Raw genomic sequence first — 27870 nt, 5'->3', positions numbered from 1 at the left:
TGGGTGAATGAGGTCAAATTGAGCTGAAAGATATTCGAAGGGCCCCAAAACGCAAACGGCGCCGTTTGTGTTGTCCGGCGTCTCGGCTTGCACGTACCGGGCCTGTGAACTTGCAGGATGCAAAGTCGCTACAGCCGCCATTTGTCTCCTCCACACACCTGCAAAACACGTCAATGGTTGGACTGCTGGTGGGTTGAAAACGTTTTTCCTCTGCCGGCCTGAGCGCGAGCAGCGCTGAGCCAAATGAAGACACCAAAACGACACCAAATCCATCCCCGTGTGTGCTTTTTGCTTTTTGCCATTCCATCAATCTGCCACAACATCAAAGTCCTTCACCTGTTGATGGCGTCGCAGGTGTTGCCGTCGCCCTGGTAACCGCGGCGACAGGCGCAGGTGACCCGCAGTCCCGTCTGGCTGCAATTGGCGTCCTGGTGACAGCCGCCGTTGTACTCGCCGCACAGATCCGGAGCTGCAAGCCGTCGGGCGTCAGTCAAAGTTTCGCATCTGGCGAAAAACTGGCTCGGGACGGCGACGCAACAGCGCAAGATCGTTGCCAGGCGCAATTTGGGGTGTCAACTTTCATTTCTTTCAGCTTTTATTGCCATTTGCACAACAGGTGACACTGAAATGTTCAAATGTCAGAAAGATGCTCGTTACTGGCACAATCAGAAACTCGCGCATGGCTCGGCCTGACTCGTAATATGAGCGAGCACAAAGACAACACGAGCGCATCGACCTTCAAATGGATATTGAAGAAATGCTCAAAAGGTCTTGACCGAATTCTGCCTAGCAACTAATGACCATCGTGGCGTGACAACGAATTTCAAAGGCCAATTCAAAGGCCAACTGGTCTGTTGCAATACGCTTTGTAGGATTCAGCCAAATTCAATTCCAATTTCAATTATTACACTCCACAATTACAAAATCAGCATCATCGGGAAATGGTAAAACAAAAAGATTCATGAGTTTTTTAAATTGAATAACTCATTTCATACATTTTGTTAAATGATAATCTTTTTTTATTTGATTTCTCTTAATATATATATATTTTTTTTATGTTTAAACATTTCTTGTTTTGTGGCAAAAAATAAAGAATCGATTGAATATTTCAATTATTGTGAAAATAATTGCGATGATTATTTTTTCCCATAATTGACCAGCCCTGCAACACGCCGCACAGAAATGACCATTTTTTTTTCTTTTTAAATCCAGATGAGGTTGTTGTTGCTCGGCGGAATTTGCATCAAGCTGAGTGATTTGAAAGAATTGTTTTCAAAGAAGAAAAAAAGAAGCGACGTTGACACTCACGTGGCTCAGGTGCGCAGAAGGTGCCGTTGCCTTGGAAACCCGATTTACACTGACAGCCAATCACTGGCAAGCAATCGGCCTGAGCGTGACACGGGCGGCACTCCTCGGGGATGGAACCTGCGCACGCGCACGCACACGCACACGTCAACGTCGTCAAGGACAGCGCCGCCCGGTGGCAAGACGGCAGCGCGGCTCACCCAGGTCGACGTGGCAGCGCTCGCCCGTCCAGCCGGGCCGACACACGCACTGGCCCGATCCTTGCGTGCCCTCGTCGCACCTGCCCTGATTGCCGCACTCGCACGCTGCCACGCACGCACACGCAAAAAAAGTCCATTTGCGGATATATTAGGGGTGTCGGGAGATTTCAATTGTTCAAGCGATACTTGACTGATTTTCGGCACTTCATATTTTGGCCACAATGAATGTGGCAACCTCATTATTTTGTCAGATGCAATTAAAACCATTAAAAAGTTGATGATGACATCATCAACTGTGCTGAGGAAGCAGATAACAAACGACCAATCAGTTTGCTGACCAAACCCAGAAAACAGGTGAGCCATGATTGGTCGTCACCCACTTCCGCAGCACAGGTGATGATGTCATCAGCAGTCGACAGCAAGACGAAAAATGACTTTTTTAAGGTATTCATTGTATGGAAAACATAATCAAGTTACGTCTACTAATTACAGACAAAATATGAACTGAAAATGCTTCAATGAGTCAAGTATCCCTTTCAAGAAATTTGGCTGCATCTTTTAGTCATTGATAGTCATTTCATAATCATTTAGAAAATTCAATTCAAATTAAAAAAGTGTACTATACTGTACTGTAAAAAAAAAAAATTGTGTTGGTCATTTTTCTGCCACTAGATGGCATAATTACATTTGCTCAGTGCATTTTTCTTTTCATATCAAGACATAAAATAAAATAAAAATAATCAAATATATTAATTATATATATATATATATAATGTTATGAATTGATTTTTATTTGACAATTTAAAACAATAAATAGCATTGAAGGGCCAATATTAGCGTTGGAATTAATTGGTAATGGCATGTAACTTGTTAGTACCGATACCGATACCGGTACCGATATTTGAATGCAGTATGGAGGCCTGTGCCGATACCAGTATGGGTACCGGAACAACACTAATTATTATTACATTTATTACTGCTAAATTTTCATGTGGACGTGACTGCGGCATTGCGAAAGGTGCAAAGGTCATTTAAAAAAAAAATAAAATAAAATCATAGCATTAAAGGAACGTTAAATGAAGTCAAAAATAACGCACGATTTTTGACACCCCTAATATACATCTGAAATGTGCAATGAAATGGGAGTGGCGATAAAAAGTCTATCAAAAGTACTAATGCTAAAAATGATCTTTTGCTGGCACCTGTGCAGTTGGCGCCGTAATATCCCGGCGTGCACGTCTCGCACGCGTCGCCTTGGAAACCGGCGGGACAATTGCACTTTCCCGTCCCCGTCAAGCCGTCCACGCACTCGCCGTGGCCGCCGCACGGCGACTCGACGCCGCCTGGACAAACTGCAGACAGACCGACCATCAAAAGTCTGCACACCCCTGTGGAAGCGCCATCATTCATTTCAAAACTTTCACCACAATAATAACCTGTACAAGTCATTTGGAAAATATATTTTGGAGAGGGGAAGCGAAAATAAATAAGTGGGACGTGTTTGCGTAAGTGTGCACACCCTCTTTTAACCCAGCATGTGGCCGTGTTCAGACTAATCCCACTCAAACTCATGTAAACAACACACACCAGCCAACATTTCACGTGCATCGGATTCATACCAAATGAAGTTCAGATGTTCTAGTAGGCCCTTCCTGACGGGGTTTTTTTTTTTTTAACATTTCTTTCTTCAGCTAATACTGGGGCCTTAATCAAGATGGAGGGAATTAAGAAGTTAATTAAACAGCACAAAACCTCCAGGCTGCTGCTTGAAAAACAAACAAACAAAAAAGCCTCCTAAAACACCTGAAGTTTCCATGGCTGGCCTGTGAAATTCAAGTAAATTTGGGCTGAGCTGACCCTGACAATCCCTGCCGAAGTGGTTTTTGCAGCATTTCTGGAGCCATCCCGGGAAGATGCAGACGCGCTTGCAGCCGAACGAGCGCAGCGGGCTGAGCGGGCTGAACGGCTTGTCCGGCTCGGCCGACCAGCGCGCGTAGCCCGGCGGGTAGCGGCCGCGACCTCGGAAGCAGCTCTCCACGCGGCCCTGCAACCGACCGGCGTCACGTCCGACGTTCAAAGCGCTCAAAGCGCTCAAAGCGGCGGCGCTTACCGTGTCCTGGTGTCGGATGGGGCAGGGCGGAGGGAACAGACAGCGGCCACAGCGACCCTGGTGACACACGTGAGGCTTCGCGACACCGCCCTCTCAAATGCCCACAAAATACTCATTCCAATTGCCTTTTTTGAAATATACATATGGTGTAAAAGTGCAGAAACTTCCATGTACTCATTCAACCTTTCACTTCAGCAATTTTGAGAAGTAACAAAGTGCAAATACTTTGTTGACATGCTAATGTACATTTCTCGCCATCTGTACTTCTATTTGATTTCTTAGATGACTTTTTGCCGTTACTTGCGTCAGTCAGCTAGCTAGCACAGTAGCAGTTGTGGCTAACGCTAGCTTTTACAGTTGGGATGCTAGCTTAATATTGTTAGCACTGTTTTGATTTTCATTGTTTTTTTTAATGTGAAGCACTTTGTATGAAAGGTGTTTTCGAAATAAAGATTCGATTGATTGATTGAAAACTAGCTAGCAACTAACGCTAGCTTTTACAGTTGGGATGCTAGCTTAATATTGTTAGCACTGTCTTGATTTTCGTTGTTTTTTTGTTGTTTTTAATGTGAAGCACTTTGTATGAAAGGTGTTTTAGAAATAAAGATTCGATTGTTTGATTGAAAACTAGCTAGCAACTAACGCTAGCTTTTACAGTTGGGATGCTAGCTTAATATCGTTAGCACTATTTTGTGGACACTAACTAGGGGAGTGGCGGGGAGCCATTACTGAATGTTGCCATCTTGCCAACAGCTTCGACTCGTCCGAGCACGTTTGCCAGCTGCGGACGAGACGAAGGCCGACGAGTTTGCGCTACTGACAAAGGTGGTTCTGTTCTCGATGCTGTCGCAGTGCGCCCCCAAGCCCGGCGGCTCCAGCAGCCGGTCGATGCCGTAGGCCACGCCCTCGTCGAAGCTCATGTGGCGCTCCACCACCCTGGCTGCGTTTTCGTTGATCAATATGGCGCCCTGCGTCAGCACAAACGGCAACGCACAAACATCACACTCGCACGTTTTCTTTTGTTTTTTGCAATTGTGGCTTGAAGAACACGAGTGCCGTGATTCGGATCCCCTTGCAGAATAGCATCACCGTGGCAACGCCAGACAACAATGGTTACCATAGCAACAGGCGTCTGCGCCTTTTCTCACCACCAGGGTTTTGTCGCAGCTGTACTTGATTCTTGATCCGTGCATGGTGCGGAAGGACGAGAATTTACTCGGCTGACTGACACTCAGAACCTGCGCGGGCGCAAAAACGCGTTACGGCCGAGCCCAGCCCAGCCGAGCCGAGCCGGCGGCCATTTTAGCGGCGCGCGGAGGAAGAGGCGCGTTACCCGGGCGCTGCGGATGACGTGTGCTTTGACGGTGGCCGCCAGCTCCTCCTGGTGGTCGGGACTGGACAGCCAGCGTTGCCTTTCGGGGGCCAGCGAGCCGAGGGCCCCGTCGCTGGGCCAGAACATGGTGAGGGGCCGGTGGATGGACGACTGCAGCACCGGGAGCAGGCCGGCACGCTGCGCCCGGCAAAAAGACGGCCAACGTCAATCGGCGGGCGTCGTCGTCGTCGTCGTCATCGTCATCGTCATCGTCATCGTCGTCATTATCGTCGTCGTCGTCGTCATCGTCATCGTCATCGTCGTCATCGTCGTCATTGTCATCATCGTCGTCATCGTCATCGTCATCATCATCGTCGTCGTCATCACAGGTTTACCTCCACTAACTGGTAGAAGCTGCCGTAGCCGTAAAATTGCGCAGCCGCAGTGAAGTTCATCTGGAAAGAAAAAAAAAAAAAAGTCAGCCTCCTTGATTGCATGGAATTGATTCAATTTCCATCTTCAAGTCCAAGCAGTTTAAAACATTTGAAAGCACGATTGTAGGAGAGCAACTAACATCGTTCGTTCCACTTCTGTATGACATCAGAACAAATTTGGCTTACTAGTACGTAAGGATGTAAACGATAATCGTGATATTGCAAAATGAAAACTGCCACGATATCGTCGTCGTCGCATCCCAATATTAAAAGCAGCACATCTGTTGTTTGCGATGTGAAGTAGCGCCACCTTGGGGACGCGCGGTTTGCTCTTCAGCGGGTACGGAGCGAGCATGCGGCTGATGTGGTGGATGACGCCGTTGGACGTGACGTAGTCGCTCTTGACGATCCGAGACGCGTTGTTGATCCACAGCGAGCCCTGACCGGCGCAAAAACAACACAAACGGCACATGAAGTTTGCCGGCGACCACATTCGTTTGGTTCCGCGCACCAGACCTGCCGCCGAGCGAACGTCAGCGTGTATCCGGACGTGGACACGGCCTGCGGGGTGCTTTGGAGGTCGGCCGAGGTCAACTTCTCGCAGGTGACGACGTGGTAGCGCACGAGGTCATTCAGACGCCCCGACAGCTTCCACTCATTCACCTGCGTGCGCACGCACACGCCATCACGCAAAAACAGAAACCACGCAGACGCACACAACATTTCCAATAAACATAAAGTGAACTCATTTTTGGATTTGGTCGATTTTTGGGAATCTAAACCCGGCGGAAAATAAACCTCTAAATTCCAAAAGGATTCTAAATTCAAATGAAATTCAATGACTTGTTCACGCCTCGGTTAGTTTCCATTGGCAACCAGGAGAGAAAATCAAGATGGCGGCCGACATCACCCACCACGGCGTACGTGTCGTTGTCGTCGACGGGGGCGAAGACGGTGAACGGCCCGTCGCCGTAAAAATTCCGAGCGTCCGACTTCTGCACAAAACAAAAAGTGGCTCAACTCGTTTGTGTGTCAAGGTGACAATGATTATGATTCAGATTTATTTGGGATTTTCTTTCCAACTAACTGACAGTGAGCATGTAGCGGAACAAGACGTTGTCGGGGTTTCGGAACACTTCCTGCGTGACGACAACGACACAAATGTTAGACCGGCATTTGGGGGCGGGGTCCGCGTCACGTGACTCACTGCGTTGGTGTTGCCGCGGCAATCGATGCCGTCGCCCACGTGGTCTCGGAGGCACGTGCAGTTCCTCTGGCCCAGACCCAAATACTCGCAGCGCGCGTATTTGCTGCAACCGCCGTTTTTCTGCACACGCGACAACATTTCATCCGACGGCGGCGACGACGAACGCGAACACAAACGCGACGCTTACGTTTCTGCACGGGTTGCTCGGGAAACAGAAGCGGCCGTTCCCTTGGAAGCCCATCTGGCACCTGCACGCCACCTGGTGGGGGGAAAATCAGGTCAACCTTCAACATCATCCAACACAAATGGAACAAATTCAACTGCTCGTGCATCTTGGCCACATGGGGGCAGTATAAGAGACCTACTGTACTGGACTCTCAATAATAATAATAATAATAATAATGAGTCATTCTCCGCAGAGGATCAAGAATATAAGCCTGCCAGTACTGCTTGATTATCTGTATCTTGATGCAACTTCTAATATGAAGAGGTGGCTTAAAGCAATGATAGTTATTAGAAAAAAACGGCCAGCAGGTGGCAGCACAGTATAAGATCTCAGCCATGTTGCAACAAGCTCTTTTTGTCAGTGTTTTCACCAGGAATGCGAATATTGATGAAACTTTGCTGTATTTGAATGCTAAATGCTGCAAAACGAAAACAGATACAAAATACTTTTTTTTTTTTTTTTCCCTGATGAAAGAACAGACTCAAATCTTTCTTTTGGTATGTTCCATTTTTTTATCGCACTAGAATACAATATTGTGTGGGCCTTGCAAAATCAGTCCAAGTCCAGTAAACGCTTCCGTGAAAATGGCGTCACATGACCTCATCCTTCTTTTCTTTTGATCTTTTCTGACCTTTTCTCAGCTCTCCTGACCTTTTGAACTTCACGACTCTGGTGAGACACTCAAGTATCCAGTTAAGGTCAAGGGTCAAGGATTTTTAGTAGGTTTTAGGGGAACTCATGAGTATAAATTTACACGTATTTACACGCATGCGCACATGCACGCACGCACAAAAAAAAAAAAGAAAAAAAAAAAGACATGACATCATCAAAACGAGACGAGCTCTTACGGTGTCGGGTCCGGTTCTGATGCAGTCGGCCGACTTGTGGCAGCCTCCGTTGTTGAGCAGGCAGCCGTCCGTCTCTGTCAAAAGGTCACACCAGGTCAAATGAGGTCAAGCGGCGTTCAATTTGACCACGAGGCGCGCGTGTGGCGCGCGCGTGTGCGCATGTTTCAGGATGACGCCACTTGCCCAGGCAGACCACGCCGTCGCCCGTGTAGCCGGCGTTGCAGGTGCAGGTGCGCACGCCCGCCGACACTTTGGCGCAGGTGGCGAACGGCGAGCAGCCGCCGTTGGACAGGCTGCACAGGTCCACCTCTGGGACGGACACGACACAACAACAACAACAACAACAACAACAAGTTCTTGGAGAACAAGTCAGACAAGTTGTTGAAGAGGTCGTGGAAATAAAAAAATAAAAAAGATATTGTAAGCTAGGTTACAATAGCCAATAGAAAAGCACCAAAAGATGACCTCGCTCCCATGCTGGTTTTGAAATATTGCGCACATGTAATACACAAAAAAACAACTCAAACTAACTAAAAAAAGACAAACCTCAAAATGAAATCAAAACCAACTCAAATGAAAAATTGCAAAAGTATCATATCCCTGATTGTAAGTAGAAGATGAATTAACAAGAGTAAAAGTCTCAATAGAAGTCGAGGAAGTAGTAGAAGTGGAAAAAAAATAAATAAAAGTAGTACAAGATGATGCATCGAAGTAGCTGATGTAAGTAGAAGTAGTTCAAGTAAAAGGAAGTCAAAGTAGTACAAGTTGTAGAAGTATCAATAAAAACACAAGTACAAGAAGCATAAGAAGCTGACGTGAATGTACAAGTAAAAAAAAAAAAAAAAAAAAAGTACAAGTTATAGAATAAGAATTTGTTGTGGAAATCGAAGTAACAACAACAGCAGAAGTCGTAATAAAAGTAATCGAAAGAAAAGTAGGAGACCAATTAGCAGAAGTAATCAAGTCCAAGTAGCAAACGAGTATTTTGTTTGGGTACCTTTGCAGACGGTGCCGTTGCCTTTGTAGCCGGCGACGCACACGCATGCGGCGGCGCTTCCCTGCGGCACCGTCACGCAGCTGCAAGCACACGCATCGTTTGCAAACGCGCTCGCCTTCAATCGGCGGGAAGGCGGGAAAGGCCCACATTGCGCAATCGCCCGCAAACTAAATTGTGTCAATGACGTTTTGCCACTGACAGACATTATCAACAGAAGGCAGATTGAAATTGCTCGTGGAGTCGGCGTCTCTTTTTGGGGTTTTTTCTTCCCCTAACTAACTTTTCAATGGAATGCGATCACTGATCTATATAGATGACTGGATAGCCATAGGCCAAGACTTTTGAGTTTGCAAAGCCACCATTTTGCTCCTTTCTCGCCATCCCGTCATATACATTTACGTCTCATCGAAATGTATACCATAGAGCTGCTTGCAAGATAGGAGGAGCAAGATGGCCGCCTGTGACGTCCCACGGCTTGCATTGGCATGTACGGGCTATCCAGTTATATATACAGATCAGCGGATGGGATCAAGTCGCAAAAGTCAGACTTCCCGCTTGCTCTTTTTTTTGGGCACAAAAACGCAGACGGCCGATCAATAAGAAGCGATCGATCGGCCAGAAATATCTGAAAGCAAAATGGCGGCCAACACACACACGCAACCTACTTGGCGTTCTGGTCACACGCTCCGCCGCAGGCGTCGTCCTTGATCTCTGCCGCACACGCACACGCACACGCACATCCAGATGACGGAATGTTGCACATATCGCATTTGCGCGTGTTTGCGTGTGTGCGCGCGTCTTACCGACGGAGCACGAGGCGCCCTTCCAACCTTTGTGACACTCGCACCGGCCGCTTCCCGACAGGCCGTCGTCACACTTGCCGTGGTCGCACGCGCACTCTGCCACACACACACACACATGAAGACGTTTCACGTTGCGCAACACATTTTCCCGCCGGTGCGTGCGTCTCACTGGCCGTGCAGTTGACGCCGTAACGTCCCGCCTCGCAGTCCTCGCAGGCGCTGCCATGGAAACCCTCGTAGCAGCGGCACTCCCCGTTGCCAAGGAGACCGTCCTGACACTGGCCGTGATTGGAGCACCAGTTGCCCGCCTCGCCGGGACACTTGAAGCACTCGTGGCCGTAGTAACCACGGCAACACGACTGATGCTGTGGGGGGGCGACACGTCGGGAGAGGTCACGTTTGATCAAATTCGCATTTGAAGCAGTTGCTACTTCGCTTTGTGCTAGCATGCTAATCTTAGCAACCATGCTAGCTTAGCACGTTAGCATGCGGATTTGACATTTTCGGGGCTCCATCTCAGGTTGTTAGCATGCTAGTTGATAGCATTTGGAAGGCGCGGCTACCTTAGCGACCTGCAGACATTTGATCACGCAGCCGAGCACGGACTTCCTCCGGTTTCCAACGCGCTTCCTGTATCGACAGTTGGGCTTCATGTTCTCCGGGAACCGCATTGCGACCTGAGGCCGAGAAAAAGACAAAAGTTGGTTTTTTGCTTGCTACTGCAATGCTAGCGTGCGTCATACTACCGGAAACAAAATGCTTTGGTTTTCTTGTGACATACTTGTTTAATAAAGATTGTGATCATTGTTATTGACATTCTCACCGGCTTGTATCTGATTAGGCAGCGGGGCGTTCCGTCACACGGGGAACAGCGGCCCTAAAGAAGTGCAACAACACACCATGTTAAGCAAACGGCGCCACACGGAGTGGCCTCACAATTCCTTTCCAATGATGAGAATAACTATTATTATTATTATTATTATTTCAGAAATCCAAAGATGACTTTAAAGGGATACTTGACTCATTGAGCCGTTTTCAGCAGTAAAAAGTTCAGATTTTGTCGAGAATTAACGTGGTAACTTCATTATTTTTTCATGTACAATTAATACCTTTCAAAGTCATTTTTCTACTTCCTGTCGACTGTGCTGAGCAAGTAGGTAAGGACCAATCGCAGCTCAGTTTTCTGACCAAACCCAGAAAACAGGTGAGCCATGATTGGTCGTTAGCATAGCTGATGTCATCATCAGCAAGTCCAAAAATGACTTTTTAAAGGTTGTACAGAAACGTCGGCCTCCCAAATTCTCCCGGTAACCAACGACGACACGAGGCTGCAACGTGCCCGTCCGTGTTGGGCTTACGTTGACTTGCACGGCGATCTCCTGGCTGCATCGGTTGCGTCGCACGGCGAGGACGCGCGGCAGCACCATCACCACGCCGTACTGCGTCTCGCTGAAGGCGCCGTCCAGCGGGACCTCGTTCACCCGCGTCTCCCGTGGCAAAAGGGCGAGGCCGGGTCACCACAACTGCAAAGCCTTTGTGCTTTTTGTCCTTACCTTGTTGCCGGAGTCCAGGTGAAACTGGACCTGGTAGTCGTTGCCCAGCAGGGTGCTCTTGAGCAAGCCGTCATACAGACGGTCGGGGTAGAGCAGCTGCCAGCGGATCACGTGGTACTTGAAGACGTCGGCGTCCTGCGGATGCCGGCGCGTTAGCACTTTTTTTTGGCGGAAGGTGATGACGGCCGGGGGGCGGGGCCACCGACCAGCTGGGTGGAGTTGCTGTCGCTCAGGTACCGGCGGATGGCGTCGTCGCTGGGCAGCAGAAGCGTGAACTCCGTCTCCTTCACTTCCTCGGACAGGTTGTACGTCTGCCCGACGCACGCAAAACACGCCACGCACAATCGCACGCAACAAACGCACACAGATGTGCGGCGGCGGCGGCGGCGGCGATGACACCCACCGCGGCGTACTGACGGAACAGGCTGAAGTTTGGCGACGACGCCAGGAAGGTCGTCAAGGTGGGAGGCTCGGGCGGGAGGTCCGAACGGGACGGGAACAGAATCTGAAAACACGCCCGACCTGCACGTCCGCCTCAGACAATTTTGCACTCGGGTTGTTGCCATTTAGCATATGAGCCGTTAGCATGTTAGCATGTTAGCATGTACGGTTTTAGCAGATGAGCGGTTAGCACGTTTGCACTCAGGTTCTTCTATTTGAGCATATTAGCATGTTAGCGTCGGAATCTTTCCTCTATCGGCTGACCTTGTCGATGACGTGCAAGTAGCCGTTGACGGCCGGCTGGTTCCGAGTGACCACGGCGGCGCCGCCGATGAGGATTCCCTGCAACGACATCACACGACTCGAGTGCGCTGCAAACGCGAGCGGAGGAGGAGCCAACGCTCCAAAATGTGAGCCAGCATTCTGATTATTATTCATGACGATGCTAGCATGCTACCTTGCTGCTGTTCTTGATCTCCCATTGGACGGGCCCGTTCATGGACGCCAGCTTGCGGCCAATCATGCCCTCCATGTCTTCCATGGAGTAAATGCCCGGCAGGAAGTGAGACCTGGAAACAGGAAGTTGACAATACGGCCGTTTGCGTGTTTTTGCGTGTGCGCTGACCCACCGCAGCAAGAACGGGAGATGATGTCGGGTGTTCCAGAAGGTGACCTCGTCTTGGCTCATGTTCCGCACGGCCGCTCTGGTCGGGACCAGCACGGTCAGGTTGCCGCTGAGGTCCTCCGCCGTTTGGGGATACCGCTATCACGCAACACGGCGAGGTCAAATGCGATGCGAGCAATGAAGACGTGCGCGTGTGACGTTTACTCACGTGGATCATGCCGGACAGGCCGTTCAGCGCGAGGTTCATGTCCAGCTCCTACGCAAACAAACAAACAAGCAAGCAAGCACACGTGTTACATGTGGAACGTCTCATGCAAGTGGACACAGATTGAACCATCGTCTTGTTAACGCATTCGCGCCCAAATGCAAACAAATATGTTTTTATTTTAAATGTTTGTTGTATTTATACGTTTTTGTGGGGGGGTTCCAGAAGGCTTTGATGCAGCTACTCACCTGCAAAACTACACAAGCAGCCAGCAGGTGGCAGCAGAGTATAAGAGCCAACTCACAATTCTAAATAGATTTGTGCAAAATGATTCAACTTCGCTATATTCTACTGCTAATTGCTGCAAAACGGAAACAGATCAAAAATCTTCTTTCGGTAGCTTCCATGTTTTGATAGCAATAGAAGACAAGATTGCAAAATCAGTCCAAATCTGTTGTCATGACGACGCATGGTGGAGAGAAGCCGAGGCCGGTCAAATCGTCGCGCGGGCGACACGGATGAACGGCCGGACGCCGATTGCGGTGATTGCAATTGGACTTGTCATGTTTTGACCTCCATTATGGTTCCGTAGCAGACGATTCCGTCTCCTTCGTATCCGTCGGGACACGCGCACGTGCGGTTGCCGTCCTCCGTCTGCTCGCACTTTGCCTGAAAACAGCAAAAACAAACAAAAACTAAACTCATGGCAACAAACTCAATGGTGTCATATTATTGAAGGAGTCAATTTAGAAATGTTATTCGCCTCACATGACGACGTAACGGCCAAAAGACATGCTTTGGATCTTTGAGGTCAAATGTCATCAGTAACATACGACAAATCTTGAATCGATTGACAGAATGATTTTGATTACCAGGTCGTGGCAGCCTCCGTTTTTGTTGAAGCAGGGGTTAACGAGGTCACAATCCACGCCGTTCCCCATGTAGCCGCTTTTACACACGCACTCGCTCTGCGCACACGCACACCTTACATGTTAATGCAACTCATATTTCAGCAGATAGAAAAAGAGCTAAATATCATTTGGAGCATTTTGTACATTTTTATTGGGAAAACAGACTTTATCTCAAAATTTGGGGGAGGGGGAAAAAAAAATCATTTTTAAACTGTAGGTGGGGAAAATATGACAAAGATTACAAAAAAAAATAAAAAATAAAATCCTATTTTTCTCCAATTAGTGAGAAGATATTTTTTTGTGTATGTGAAAAAAATGATAATTTTAAATAAAATTAAATCAAAGCATGAAAATAATTTGAATAACACAAGTATGGTAATCCTAAATAGAAAATTAGAGCCTGTCAAGTTTTATTTGAATGAATCCAAAGTTTCTTTTTGTATATGGAAAATGAATCTGCATCTATTCTATATGATAAAGAGCATATTTCAAGTGGAAGGTGAAGAAGAAAAGCGAGGCGATGAACCTGTCCGGGTCCGATGTGGTTGCAGTCGGCGTTGGGGTCGCAACCTCCGCGCGCGTCCGTCTGGCAGTTGTTGACCTCCACGCACACGCGGCCGTCACCCGTCCAACCTTCCACGCACACGCACGACACCACGCCCGGGGACGCGTACACGCACTCGGCCTGCCGGCAAAACAAACTTACACTCATGTCATCATGCTTTTTTTTTATGATGGCCAAAACACACACTTTTGATCTCAATTTTTGTCTTTTCTTTTTGAATCTAGCGTCATAAACGGTTGAAAAAGGCATCAAATCCAAAGTAAGAAATGTTGTTGTCTTGTGGGAGGAGCTTGTGTTACTTACGTTGTCGTGGCAACCGCCTCTGCTGCTCTTCAGGCAGCGGTTGATGGCGGCGCACGAGTGGCCGTCGCCCTCGTAGCCGTCCCGGCAAACGCACCTGGCAAGCAAAAAAAAAAAAAAGTCAGATAGAAATAGTATGAGATGAAAATGAAAATGGGATTATTTTTTGAAAACTGTCATTGTGGCACGCATATGTTCTTGTGATTTTTATTCTGCACACTTTTTTGCCGCATAACTTAACAACTCCCACTTTAACATGGCTTGAAAAAATGCACGCCTCCCCGGACGATATAGAATATCGTCTGATTCCAAATTACTTACAGTATTTGCACAATTTAACATTAAATTCTCCCCATTCATTTTCAATGGGACAGACAATGAACTTTTTCCAAGTATTTGATTTTTATTATTAATTCAATCTCTGGTGTAATAAGCTTATTTTATTGATGGATTGAATTATTTTTCATTTTATTATCTGTTCTTATTGCTGCTGGATATGTAAATTTCCCAGAGGGATCAATCAAGTGGAAGTGGAAGTGGAAGTTATTCCACATGGCTCAGCTAGTAAAGCACATAAGTAAGCCGGATGTGATCATTTCATATCTCTCAATTGGCCTCATAAGCATTCCGCATGCATTCAAATCTTCGCATTCAGCATTTCAGCACGCAATTTCCACACAAATTGCACTTCGTCTAGTTAGTTTGAAAATTCTTCTTCATTTTTAGAAAACAAGTCATATGAAATGATTTAAAAAAAAAAAACATGGGTAATATGAGAAAGAAATGTGAGGAAAATTTCTTCAAATGAATAAAAAAAAAAAAAATCCATTTAAAAATTCTTAAAATTCTCAATTTTCCGAAAACAAGAAAATTAGCTAAACATGGAGGGGAACAAAACTAACTGGAAAGAGTTTGGTTGGAACGAGTTGATCAGATATTGATGACAATCCCTCAATTTGTTGGAGAAATTGTGGCCGTCGCAATGCAAACAATTCGCACGTCTTCTGGAATTGCACTTTTGTTCAAGTCGATTGGGAGGAAATTCAAATAGATTGAAAGCTGGAATATTCTTTGAGATCAAGTTTTGGTGCTTGGGACGTAACCCGCATTTTGCATGTGCTCCATTTTGCTCCTTACGTGCTTTGCAGGCCGTCGTGCGTGCAGTAGGCGTGAACGTGGCAATGTTCCATCAGGCCGTCGGCGGTGCACGGCGTGGCCGCTTTATCGCAACGCTCGCCGGAGAAACCGTCCAGGCACGAGCCGCGCCGACACACGCCGCCGCTGCCCGCTCGGTTGTCGCACGCGCCGTGGAGGCACCGGCACTCTGTGAGCGCGCACACACGCGTGCTGAAAACGACAGTTGGACGGACGGACGGACGGACGGACGGACGGACGGCGCAAACGTCACCTTCGTCGCAGCGATCGCCGTGCTTGGACGGGTCGGAACAGATGTGGCAGGCCACGCCCGCAAAGGGTGATTGACAGCCGCAAGAGCCGTTGCCGCGGATACCGTCGAAGCACTGTCAAAAAAACAACAGAAAAACATGAAGGCACCACTGACAAATAGAAAACACAAAAAACGGAAAGAAAAGTAACTACAAACAAAAATGAGACAGAAAATGAATGAAATACATTTTTGTAAAAATTCACGAAATGTAATACAAAAAATAAAACAAAAAAATGTATTTAAAATTTAAACGAATTTAAAAAAAAAAAAAAGTGACTCATGCCTAAAAATACAAATATACAGAAAATAAATGAAATAATACAAAATCAATAAAATGAAAGAAATTCATCAAAAATAAGTTACAAAAAAAATAATAAATACAAAGATACTACCAAAAAAAATGGAGACGAAAAATACAAACTTAAAAAAAAAAAAAAAAGCAAAACGTATCCCCAAAAATACTAAATAAAAAAAATCGCCCAACACAATCAAAAGAAAAATCTCTCTATGTAAATGAAAAGGAGATGAGCAAGTGCTGCTGGTCCAAAGTGAAGTGAATTGTGTGAGCTGACCGTTCCTTTGTGGTAGCACGGATGCTGGAAGCCGCCCACGCACGGCTTGCAGTCGGGTCCGAAGAAACCTTTGCAGCACTCGGCCGTCTGATGGCCAAACACAACAACAACAACTTTTCATCATCTTCCTTCATATTTCTTCCATTTGGTCAGACGACAAAAGAACAAAAAGAAAGAACATTTGCGGCGCTCGGACCCGCGTGGTGACGTTGCAGTACTTGGCGCAACCTTTGCTCGGCGAGCGATGAAGCGGGGACGGCGTGTAGTCGCAGCCAATCAGGTGGCCGCCCTGTCACACGGGACATTTTGTTTGGTTGGATGCAAGGACGGATGACGGACACATCTTTCCTTTCTTACCAGTTCAGTGCTGCCGTCCGGACAGGACGTCTCGTACAGGAAACCGCAGTGAACGCACGGACCCTGAAACAAAACAAAACAAACAAACAAAATTAATGTTTTGGTTTGTTTTGTTTGTTTTCTCTTTCGTCTGCGCTCACCTGCACGATTTTGCTGGCGACGCGATCGCATCTGTGCGGCATGATGGGCATGATGGTGGGCGGGTAGAGGAGGCCGTCGATCACGTGCACGACGCCGTTGAGCGCCCGCTTGTCGGGCGAGATCACGCGCACGCCCTTGTCGCCCAGGAGGATGTCGCCCTGGCAAAAAGGAGGCTCGCTCGGTCGGTCGGTCGGGTCCGGCGCCACAGCGCCATCACGCCATCACGTTCGCGCGGGCCGGCTCCGCATAAGGCGGCCAATCAGAGAGCGGCTCACCTCGGCGGACGTGGAGATGCTCAGCAGCTGATTGGCCGTCGTCTCGATGCGCGACACCGACGTCAGGTCGTCGGATGTCAGCTGTGGGCGCAAAATTCAAAAAATGGATTGATTTCCACTTGAAAATCTCATCAATAGAAATATTAATACAAACTATTTTTTTGTGTATGTCATAAAAAAAAAAAAAAAAAGAGATAAAAAAATTTAATAGATCAATAAAATAGATGAATAGATAAAACATAAAAACTGCAGGTACATTTTGACTATTTGAATTTTATTAAAAGCATTGTTGGGATTTGGCATCTTTGTTTTTGTTTTCTCTCTTACGCTGCCTTTGGTGTAAATGTGGTTCCGAAGTAGTTCTTGAAGTTTTCCTTTGGCCTGACGACAAAAATGATGCAGTCAGTTGAATGTTGCAAAAGGTGCAAGTGGCCATTGCGGCGGTTTGTCGCGTTACGTGATTGAGCATGTAGAGGATGCTCCCGTCTCGGGCGTCGTCCACCGCCCGGTTGCTGGGGATGAAGACGGTCAGAGGACCCGGACCGTTCAGGGGCAGCGTCGCGCCGCAATTCTGCGCACGCAAACACACGCACGCACGCACACAACAAACCAGATGGCTTTTGTTTTGTTTTTTATATTAATAATAATAATACTGACGACAATTCATTTGACTCACATCCACGAGAGACAGGAAGCGGTTGAAGGCGGGCTCTCTTCTCACAATCTCGCCGACGTTCAGCGTTTCAAACTGAACCCGCGACTTCAAAATCACAACAACAATCAGCACTAAATGCGCATCAACAGAGATTATTATTATTTTTTATTTTTTTCTCAGCGCGGTACTGACTCCTCCTGCTGGAAGAGGAGGCGGAGCGGGCGCGTCGTCAGGGGAGCCCGTGATTGGCCGGTCGATGACGTGGATGACGCCGTTGGCCGCCGGCACGTCCGCCTGGACGACGGCGTACGTCCGCGTCGGGTCGTGTCGCATGATGAAACGCTACAAATCAAAACAAGCGCACGAGATCTTAAAAGGCATTTCAGGGGGAAAAAAAACGTTTGAATCAGTTGAAATCAGTTTTGTTTGCAACTTGCAGATAGATTTCTTTTATTAATATTCATTTGAAGAAAATAGATTTTTCTGAATTTTTTTAATTTGGACATATTTGGACTTATTTTTGAAATTTTGGATCTGAAAAACAAGAGAATATTTTTGTCTTTTTTGGTTTAAAAAGGAAATATATGTTTTCAATATTTTTTTTTTGAGACCTGTTAAAGGATTTTAAATATAATTGCACATTTTACAACATGTTTGGTTTCTCTTAACTTCAGAGAATGTGGAGATATTTCTTAACTATATTTTTAATTGGAGAAATTGCATCATTTTTTTTTTTTATATTGAAAAATAACAAACTTGAACAATTGAAATTTGGAGTTGCAAAATGTGTTATTGGAATTATTTCAAAAGTATCTGAGGAAATATATATATTTTTTATAATATAATTGTATATTTTTCAGGTTGAAAATAATACAAATCTCACAAAATGTCGAAATATAAATAAGGCATTATTATATATAACAAAAAATGTCACAATGTTACATTTTGTTTTGTAATTTCATGCAACTTTTCTTAAAATGCGGGAAAAAAATATTTGATCTGGAACAGAAGATCATCAGCTTTCTTGGAGTTATAAAAAAAAAAAAATGACTCCAACATATCTTATCCAATTCCAAAAAAAAGCCATTTTGCCAATACTTTGGGTCGGAAAGAAGTTTCTTGTGTGATTTATTGACAATTGATCAATTTTGCAGGATGTCGGAAACGATGCGAAATGTGTGAAAAGTGCAAATGTTTGTGCGATGTTTTTGCTTGTCGAACTGTGACCTTGTTGTCTTTGCTCTTCATTTTGGCGCCGCCGTACATGTTGAAGTCTCGGCCGGCCGTCAGGTCGCGCGCCAGGTGCTGACCCAGGATCAGGTGGTTGCGACACGCCTTCTCCTCGCTCACAGACTGCGGGTGCAAATCCAGTCAAATATTCGGCTTCGTCGGGCGGTTACGAAAAGTCGGATGCTCGTACGGTCAGCGAGGTCGTCAGCACGGGCACGAAAACCGTCAAGGGTCCGTTGTGAGTCAGCAGCGATAAACAACCTTTCGCTGAAACACAAAAACACAATGAAAAATACACAAACTGCCCCAAACAGGCGGCAACCTTTGTGGGCCAAAATATGACAAATTGGATGCGCTTTAAAAAAAAAAAAAAAGTTATTGAACAACAGCAACAGTGACGTCATGCCGATACCAAACAGGTCGATCGCCCCCGTCAGTTTTTCTCTTTGGGCTCCGTTGCGGTTCAGGTCCTGCAGGCGTGACATCACGTTACCGTAGCAACGCCGACCATCACCGATCTCGTCCGGCATGCACATGCACCTGGAACAAAAAAAAAAAAAAGAAAAAATCATTTAAGCCATGTTGGATTTTAATTTAGCTTTTTTCTTTTTTTTTTCCTTTTACTGCATTCCGTGTTAAATCGAGTTCAGTTCTTGTCATTTATGGAGGACCAAAACTGGCAAAATTAAAAACAAATACATTGAAAAAAGTGGAGATAGAAGATATAATTAAAAAAAAATTAAATAAGAAAAAAAAATGGAAATAAAAAAAACAAAAAAATTTATAGCCCTAATAAATAAAATTAAGAAGAAATACAGAAATAAAAAACAAGATCCAAAAAATAAAAATTCTTATCAAATTAAATGTGGAAATAAATGCAAAAATAAATAAAGAAATACAATTAAATATCTATCAATCAATAATTAATTTCATGCTGCAGATATTCTGTCAGGTTGAAATGTTATTCAAATGAGGAGGCGGTCCTAAGCATTTGCAACGGCAGAGCCCAACCCAAGACACACTTAGGACCGCCCCCTCATTTGAATAACATATTGTCCCGTCAGAGCGTCTGCACCATGAAATAAATAAATAAATGTGAGAGCAGAGCATTATTTCATCGATATATAATTCCATGAATATATTCATTTATTTTTGCATTTAGTTCCAGATTTCAATGTATATTCATTTTCATTTATTGAATGTTGTTTATATTGTATGTATTTATCATTGATTGATATCTAATTCTATTTTTATATTTATTTTTATATTTATTTTTTGTCAGTTTTGGTCATCATTTGCATGAATTTGAATGAGTTTCGGAGGACAAACGTGTCGGTCGGACGGTCGGTCGGTCGGACGTACCGGGCTTTCCCATCCAGTCCAGTTTGACAGACGGCGGACGAGTGGCAGGTGTCGGCCGAGCATGCCGGAAGCAGCCGGCAGCCCGACTCGGCGCCGCCCCCTACCGGCACCATGCCGGACATGCACTCGCAGGCGGCCTGCGAAGACACAAGGGCAAGTGGTGGCGCTCGTCATCCGCTTTTGCCGCGTCGCAAGTCGGAAGTGTCGGCGGCGCTGGTCGCACCTTGTTGGGCCCCTTGAAGACGCAGACGGTGGAGTTTGGGGGGCAGCCGCCGTTGTCGACGGCGCACGGGTTTTTGGGCACGCACACCTGGCCGTCGCCCTCAAAGTCGGCCTTGCAGGCGCAGCTGACCTTTGACCCCTGCGTGGAGCACTGGGCGTTGACGCCGCAGCTGCTTGACACGCACACGCCTATTTCAACAAAATGATAAATCACATCACATCACATTTCCAATACATAAATAAACAATCATGTCCACAGATGGACATGAATTTACCAGCGTCACTCTGTGTAGGCCTAAAAAGCAGGATTGAACAGCATTTGCCAATGAATTCATCTTCAACAAAAACTGGGCAAAACTTGAAATACTTTTCATTCTTCTTTGTTCAAATTTACAATGGAAAGCAATAACGTGCTGTCATGTACTGGCTGAAAGTGGAATTACAAAACAAAAACATTTTAGCAATCCTGAAGCAAATGTGAGCAATTTTTTGTCGATTTTGTCATTTGAAATGTATTAGTAATATGCTTGACATCAAATTTTGGCCAACTAAAATACAATCATTTCCTTTTCTCCAGTTTGGGTAAAATTGTGACTAATTTTGACTCACCACTTGAGAATTTCGTTTTTGGATGTTTTTTGTCAAGTGGTGAGAAATTTGTCGTGACGAAAGAAGAGCACGTTTACTTGCGCATTTGTTGTTGAGCGACATCTTGTATCCGGGCAAACATGGGCACGTGGCGGCGTCTCCTTCCCCCGAGCAGTACGAGTAGGCGCCGCACACGCTGCAGCGCTTGTTGACTGAACGCACGCAAAAACGCAATCAGGAGACGTTTCCCTTGAGGAGGACGTGGTCATGTGCTCATGCAAAAAATGGCCGCCATTTTACTTGCAATGATCCTCTTTTGATTGTGAATGAGTAAACATCTTGCATGCACGAATTTGATTTGAGCGTCACCTTGGTCACATCGCTTTCCCGCGTACGGCGGCTGACAGAAGCAGCGGCCGTCGCCCTCGGGGCCTTGCTCGCACACGCCGTGCTCGCAGTCGCACGCTAGCACAAAACACAAAAAAACAAGGCAACACAACATGTGTCGAGCACGCGCGCAAAACAACGGCACCGCGTCATCTCCGCACGTGACCTCTGACCTTTGTCGCAGTTGCTCCCAAACGTGTTCTCCTTGCTGCAGGTCTGGCACGCGAACCCGCTGAAGCCTTCCTGCCGACGCGAGGCAGCGGGAGCAGGCGTCAACGCGACGTCGGGAACAGGCGCCGAGAAACGGCAGGAACAGGAACATGCTGACAACGTGCGGATGTTGCCAACGGGAAAGCAACTGACGGGGTCAGCGAGAGCGGCACATGCAGAGTCCAAGCAACAGGAACAGGCATTGAGGCAGGGGCAGGCATGAACATTAGGCATCAGAAGCAGCAGGAACAGGCACAAGCAGCAGCTGGACTGAAAGCCAGCAGGAACGGGAAGAAAAGCAGCAAGAACAGGAATTGGACGCATCAGGGACAGGAACTAGAAAAAGGCAGAAAGAGCTGAAGAAGTAGCAGGAACAGGCATGAGAAGCAGCAGGAACAGGCTTTGGAAGCTGCTGGAACAGGCACGCCGTGCAAAGCAGCAGGAACAGGAACTAGAAGCAGGCAGAAAGAGCTGAAGAAGTAGCAGGAACTGGCATGACAAACCGCAGGAACAGGACTAAGTAGCAAGAACATGAATAAGACGTAGCAGAAACAAGCATTCAAAGCAGAAGGAAAAGGCCATAGAAGCTACAAACATCAGGAACAGGCATTGAGGCGGGAGCAGGACTTAAAAGTGCTGATATTAAGCATCAGAAGAAGCATGAAAAACAGCAGGAACAGCCTTTGGAAGCTGCTGGAACAGGCATGAGAAGCAGCAGGAACAGGAATAAAAACAGCAAAAACAGGAATAAGAAGCAGCAGGGACAGGAATAAAAACAGCAAAAACAGGAATAAGATGCAGCAGGGACAGGAACTAGAAGCAGGCAGAAAGGGCAGAAGAAGTATAGCAGGAACAGGCATGAGAAGCCGCAGGAACAGGACTAAGTAGCAAGAACATGAATAAGAAGTAGCAGAAACGGGCAATAGAAGCTGCAGGAACAGGAATACAACTTGATGGTAACAGGCAGAGGCTGCAGGAGCAGGCATGGAACGTACTGATATTAGGAATCAGAAGCAGAGAAGCAGAGGGAACAGGAATAAGAAGCTGCAGGAACAGGAACTCGAAGCAGGCAGAAGGGGCAGAAGTAGTAACAGGAACAGGAATTCCAAACATCAGGAACAGGCAGTAGAGGCATCAGGAAGAGTCACGAAAGCGGTTGCGAGAGGCGTGCCGGCGCGTCACTCACGTCACAGACGCAGGTCCCGTTGCCGAGGTCGCCGTCCATGCAGCTTCCGTGGAAGTTGCACGTCTTCCCCGACCAGCTGGGACACGCTGTGGGAGACACGCAGGTCACTTTCAAGCATTTGCCACTTCAGACAGACGTTTGGATGACGTTTGTTGGCTGACCCAAATCTTCAAGAAAAAGATCGTTTTTTTTTTTGCCGGCCACTCACGGAGACAAAGCGGCCCCCAGTGCTGCGGACAGCACACGGGTCGCATGACGTTCTTGACGCAAAGCCGGCGACATCCGTCCAGCGAGACTTTGTTGGCGCCGATCTGCACCGCGTAGCTGCAGTTCCTGACGCCGCCGTTGGTGAAGCCGCTCGGGCACAGGCTGCCGGTCACCGCCGCGCACGACGTGCACGCCGCGTGCGCCTCCAGCCTCTGCGGAATGTCGCAGCGGCCGGCCGGCGACGTCTAAAACGGGCTCAATGTCAACCGGAGCGCTCGCAGGGTTCAATTCCAGACAGCAGTAACAACGGGAGCAGCATCAGGCGACAAGGGAAGCGCTAACACGTTGCGCAATTTGAAGAGGCGCAAACAGGACCAGTTGCAGCAACAGTGACAAGTCAACTACAAACAGTCACAGGATGACTAAAGTGGCAGAAACGGGGTCACGTGGAAGCAAGCGTCAAGCAGGAATAAGATCAGGAAAAGCAAGCGACAGGCAGGAGAAGCAGCAGCAACAGGTTGAGTGAGGGGAAAAAAAAAGCAGAAGCAGGAACAGTCACAGGAGCTGCTTGAGAAGAGGCAACAATACCAGCACGTAGCAGGAACAGGGTCAGTAGAAGTAACAGTGACACGTTGAGTTGGAGAAAGCAGCAACAGGCCATGAACAGGATCAGAAAAGGCTTCTTTTAAACTAATAAATAAATCTCTAATGACTGCATTAAAAAATGCACATTTGATTAACATTACAATTGTCTTTTGTTAGAACTAATATTGTAAGAACTTTTTATCTGGAAAAATTCACATCTAATCTTGTAAATTCTTATAACTGGAAAAAAACAAACATTCTGAATTATTTTCTTGTGGAACAAAAAAAGATTAACCAATATTACAGACATATGATTATGTAACATAACACATTTAGCTCGTTTATTTTCTCAAAAATATATTCCTATGTTCATATTTTGATTTTCCCCCATTAAAATAATTGTTCTCAGCTCTTGAAAAATTTGAATAACATTTTGATACAATTTCATCAATATGGCCTTACTCAAATTATCAGGAGAAAAATCATTACAGTATATCCTAATATTTTAATTTCCCCCCTATATTCATAAACATTCAGAAATAAATTTATAATAATAGCACTTTTTTTTTTTAACTCGTGATTAAGAATCTTTTTCTATAAAGCTAGATTTATGGAAAAAAAATCATTACAGTATATCCTAATATTTTATTTTTCCCCTACAGTCATAAACAGTCAGAAATTCACATTTAGTCATATGATTTTTTTTGAAATCTCAAATAAAATGGTATTTTGTTTTTTGTACAATTGACTCTTACATGAAACTTGTGATGAAGACAAAAAAAAACTTGAAACAGGTCAAATGGCAAATATGATTTTTTACCTGTTGCAGTGAAGTTTGTAGTTGGAGTATTTGCAGCAGCAGCAGCAGCATGATTAAAGTGTCTCAAATAAAAAAAAGAAAAGAAAAAACAACAAGCCTGTCAGAAGGCAGGGGGGAAAGAAAACAAAAAAAGCTACACTACAATGAGGCACAAGTAGAACAAAAAAGTGAGTGGAAGTATTTGTCTAAAAGTGAGACTTGTGAAGCTGCGGCCGTCATGCTGTCGTGTCGCGTCGAGTCGAGTCGAGTCGCGTCGACCTTCCTTCTCCTTTCTAATCAAGGAAGAGGCGGGAAGGGAAAACGACAAAAGCGCAACACAAGCCAGTGACTCGTTTCCTCTCCACACTTTTTGACACATCCGCAAGCACAAACATACAGCACACCGAATGACTCTTTTGGGGGAAATCGATTACTGATGATTGATCAACCGATTGGCTGGCTAAAGCTCTTGAGAAGAAAAAATAGTTATAAAGGGATTTTTTCTCTCCACTTTTTCAATACCATATTTTATTTATTTAATGTTCCCAAATCAAATTTCATTACATGTACATTTAATTACATTTTTGAAATAGATGAAATATAATAGCAAACAAATAAAATAAGAATTATTCATGTATATCATTAAATAGTTTTCTATTATATTATTAAGAAAAAATCATTAAAATACTTTTCCATATGCGCATTTAATTTATGACCTTATTTAAAGAAATGAAGTGTTAAAACATGCTTAAAATATATTTACATTATTCACATAAGAAAAAAAAATGTCAAAAAAATTCTAAATGGCTCAAATTCAGTATATTAATTCAAAATTTAAAAATATATTACTTGATGAAAAATTAAACATATAAAATAATTCATGGTCGATAAAATGTTTTTTTCCTTGTTGTACAAAATAATTGGTAAAAACCCCCCAAAACAAGTAAATTATTAAATCATTTTAATTATTTAATATTTTATTAATTCTAATTAGCAATCGTAAGTCACTTTGTTTAAAAATAAACAATACATGTATATCAAATACTTTTAATGGTTTTATATTATATTGTATTAGTAAATAAAATAAATATTAAAATACTTTTGCATATGCACATTTATTACCTTATTAGTCAAATTAAGATTATTAAAGAAAAGAAGTGTTAAAACATGTTAAAAATATATTTACATTCATCACATGCCAATCTAAGAAAAACAGTCAAGCACATTAATTCAAAATTTAAAAATATGTTAGTGGATGAAAAATTGAATACATAAAATAATTCATTTTTTCTTATCGTACAAAGTAATTGGTAAAAAAAAGTAAATTATTTAATTATTATTTTAATTATTTAATTAAATGTATTTAAATAAATTAGTGATCATGAGTCACTTTGTTAAATAAGAAATAAATGATACATGCATTTTAATACTTCAACAATTGATATATTAAGAAAAAAAATAAACACTACATACATTTTAATACTTCTTCAACAACTGATCTATTAAGAAAAAGAAAGTAAAAAAAAAAAAAAAAAAAAAGGTCCCTTGACTGAAATGTGCGTTTTCATCAACTTTGTGAAGGTTGCTGAGCACAGAAGTTGTGCCGGCCTCCATTTTGTAGACGGCAGCTCGACTGCGTTGCGAGAAATCCTTCTTTTTTTTTTTTTCCTGACAGGAAGTTTAGGGCGGATTTGCCTTCCTGTCCTTTCCTTTCCTTTCCTTTCCCAATTGCGGCGGTGGTCCCCGCGGGCCCACCGCCGCAATTGGGACGGATTTCCTCGTACCAGCTGACACCGACAAGAGAAGAAAGAAAGAAAGAACGAAAGGAACGCAAAAGCACTTTCTTTCCTGGCTTGAACGCCGACGTCGGGAAAGAGGTCAAAGTTCACGCTGCCGGGAACAATAGCAGGAAGTGCACGTACGCTTCCAATGCTGACAATTGAAATCGTTTCCTCACCTACTGGGACGGACGCGAGCCAGCCAGCCAAATCAGCACTTTTTTTTTTTTTCTCCGTTTTCGACTTTTATGGCCAGTCATCAAATGCCCACAATTTAAAAAAAAAAATGCATAGGTGAGGACCACAGTGGCTAAAGGCAGCTTCACCGTGTGTCTTGGTCTCACCTTAGGAACAGTTCAAAGGTCACTGCCAGAAGACCTCATTGACCTCTTCAAGTCATGTGGTTCATTTCACAAGTCTTTCTTATATTTGATCGTTCCAACCTTCCAGTTGGAGATCTGCTTGCGACCCCCCAAAAAGTCCGCAAGGTGCCGTCGAGCAAGGCAGCAAGGACATCGTTGCTGTAAGAAGATCTGAGGGTCAAACGCGAGCAGCAGATTAAGGGAGACGAAATGCGAGGACACGCTGATATTTGATTTATTATTATTATTCTTATTGGAAAGCTGCCTGCCGCGTAGAAAGTTAAGATGACAAAAGAGATTTGGATTTCCGGGTTCGACCTTGCTCGAAGCGCGTCGATCCTTTGCCATTTATCTGACTGGCCGTTTGCTGCCTGATAAAGTTCACCGGCGTATCGGTTTGGAAGGCAAAACGCACGCGACCCGGATAACGTTATCGCCGGCCTGTTGTGTCACAAGACGCCATGAAAAGTTCCGAAAACAATCGTGGCGAGGGGAAGGGGGGCACCCGAGCGAGGGTCTTCGCTCAGCTAATAAACTGCTGACGTGAAGATGAAGAGTGAGACGAGACGAGCCGCTGCAAAACGCACGTCACGCAGATTGGACAGCAGAAGCAACGCGAGACGTTCGCCAACCGCCAACAATCAAACCCACAAAAGTGCAAGCGGGCTCAAGGAGGACAAGCAACAAGACGGGCAGCACATTCACAATTCACAATTCACAATTCAAAGGGGGGACGATGCTGAAATTGGGATCCATCCGTCAAATAACAGCAATAAATAAGATCAAAAATACAAATAAAGTTGAGTTGAGGTCACATTTCTTTTGAGGGGGAAGCGCAAATCTTTTGGTGTTATTTCGAATTTAGAGCACCATGAGACATTGTTTTTCGCTGTTCTGTATTATGCAGCTGATATTTACTCGCCTATTTCTTGTTATCAATTTACTGATGAAAAGCACAAGGAAGGACACAAACGAGTACGCAAGTCCACAATACGTCCGCTTGGACATGTCGACAACCACACAAGGACACAAGAAGTTAAGTCCAATCGCAAACAAGTCCCCAAAAACTTCGTAGTATACAAATATTGAGCAGAAAATACGACACATTGACGAGCAGACGGTCGGACATTTTGCTGACACTTCCGTACAGTACGAGTGAGCGAGTGAACACTCAACGTCCGTCCAAGCGGAAGCGGACCAGCAACGCTTCGCAGCCAAAAGGAAGCGAGACGGAAAAAAAGAAAAAAAAGAAAGACGGCCACGCTGCACTGTCATCAAGATCACCGGCGACCAAATGCTGACTGGGAACTTGCTTTTTGTCAGCATTTTAACAATGGAGTCCTCGGACGACAACATTTACCAAGATGGCTTGAATTGGATTATAGTTCATAGAAAAAAAGCCTGCAAAATGGGGAGGGGTGGGGGAGTTCCTCATATTTTTTTTTGCATTGTATCAGTATTGTTT

The 27870-nt window shown here is 45.2% G+C and overlaps 1 protein-coding gene across 7 annotated transcripts in view; it reads right to left on the bottom strand.

Moving 5' to 3' along the window:
- Window positions 1–24681, bottom strand: part of stab1 (stabilin 1) — a 30349-nt gene extending 5668 nt beyond the window's left edge. The window contains exons 1-59 of one of the 7 annotated variants that reach the window (XR_013284566.1): window positions 24287–24678; window positions 22883–23126; window positions 22675–22760; window positions 21452–21521; window positions 21261–21356; window positions 20990–21103; window positions 20305–20492; window positions 20082–20218; window positions 19132–19259; window positions 18910–18986; window positions 18717–18842; window positions 17682–17831; window positions 17511–17594; window positions 17292–17405; window positions 17162–17215; window positions 16835–16915; window positions 16559–16717; window positions 16419–16481; window positions 16258–16350; window positions 16062–16148; window positions 15451–15562; window positions 15180–15366; window positions 14046–14139; window positions 13704–13862; window positions 13139–13234; window positions 12840–12935; window positions 12270–12317; window positions 12066–12199; window positions 11894–12005; window positions 11701–11778; window positions 11399–11500; window positions 11202–11306; window positions 10996–11130; window positions 10801–10929; window positions 10266–10319; window positions 10006–10119; window positions 9612–9807; window positions 9443–9538; window positions 9305–9350; window positions 8640–8719; window positions 7826–7951; window positions 7643–7716; window positions 6756–6827; window positions 6569–6688; window positions 6453–6500; window positions 6276–6356; window positions 5878–6024; window positions 5672–5800; window positions 5323–5382; window positions 4949–5125; window positions 4764–4853; window positions 4437–4583; window positions 3616–3672; window positions 3363–3549; window positions 2708–2857; window positions 1506–1610; window positions 1309–1425; window positions 337–469; window positions 98–158 (exon numbers count right to left, since the gene is read on the bottom strand). Coding sequence is in view for 6 of the 7 variants with exons in the window: in XM_077529085.1 (XP_077385211.1) it covers window positions 98–158; window positions 337–469; window positions 1309–1425; window positions 1506–1610; window positions 2708–2857; window positions 3363–3549; window positions 3616–3672; window positions 4437–4583; window positions 4764–4853; window positions 4949–5125; window positions 5323–5382; window positions 5672–5800; window positions 5878–6024; window positions 6276–6356; window positions 6453–6500; window positions 6569–6688; window positions 6756–6827; window positions 7643–7716; window positions 7826–7951; window positions 8640–8719; window positions 9305–9350; window positions 9443–9538; window positions 9612–9807; window positions 10006–10119; window positions 10266–10319; window positions 10801–10929; window positions 10996–11130; window positions 11202–11306; window positions 11399–11500; window positions 11701–11778; window positions 11894–12005; window positions 12066–12199; window positions 12270–12317; window positions 12840–12935; window positions 13139–13234; window positions 13704–13862; window positions 14046–14139; window positions 15180–15366; window positions 15451–15562; window positions 16062–16148; window positions 16258–16350; window positions 16419–16481; window positions 16559–16717; window positions 16835–16915; window positions 17162–17215; window positions 17292–17405; window positions 17511–17594; window positions 17682–17831; window positions 18717–18842; window positions 18910–18986; window positions 19132–19259; window positions 20082–20218; window positions 20305–20492; window positions 20990–21103; window positions 21261–21356; window positions 21452–21521; window positions 22675–22760; window positions 22883–23126; window positions 24287–24337 (6456 nt within the window). In the remaining variant the exon portion in view is untranslated. The other 6 variants (XM_077529085.1, XM_077529087.1, XM_077529090.1 and 3 more) reach the window with 6 other exon arrangements.
- Between the last annotated feature and the right edge of the window lie 3189 nt (window positions 24682–27870).

This window comes from Festucalex cinctus, chromosome 8, assembly GCF_051991245.1.
Source record: "Festucalex cinctus isolate MCC-2025b chromosome 8, RoL_Fcin_1.0, whole genome shotgun sequence".
Classification (NCBI taxonomy): domain Eukaryota; kingdom Metazoa; phylum Chordata; class Actinopteri; order Syngnathiformes; family Syngnathidae; genus Festucalex; species Festucalex cinctus.
The sequence above is the reverse complement of the archived record's forward strand: the minus strand, read 5'-3'. Positions and strand labels throughout refer to the sequence as shown.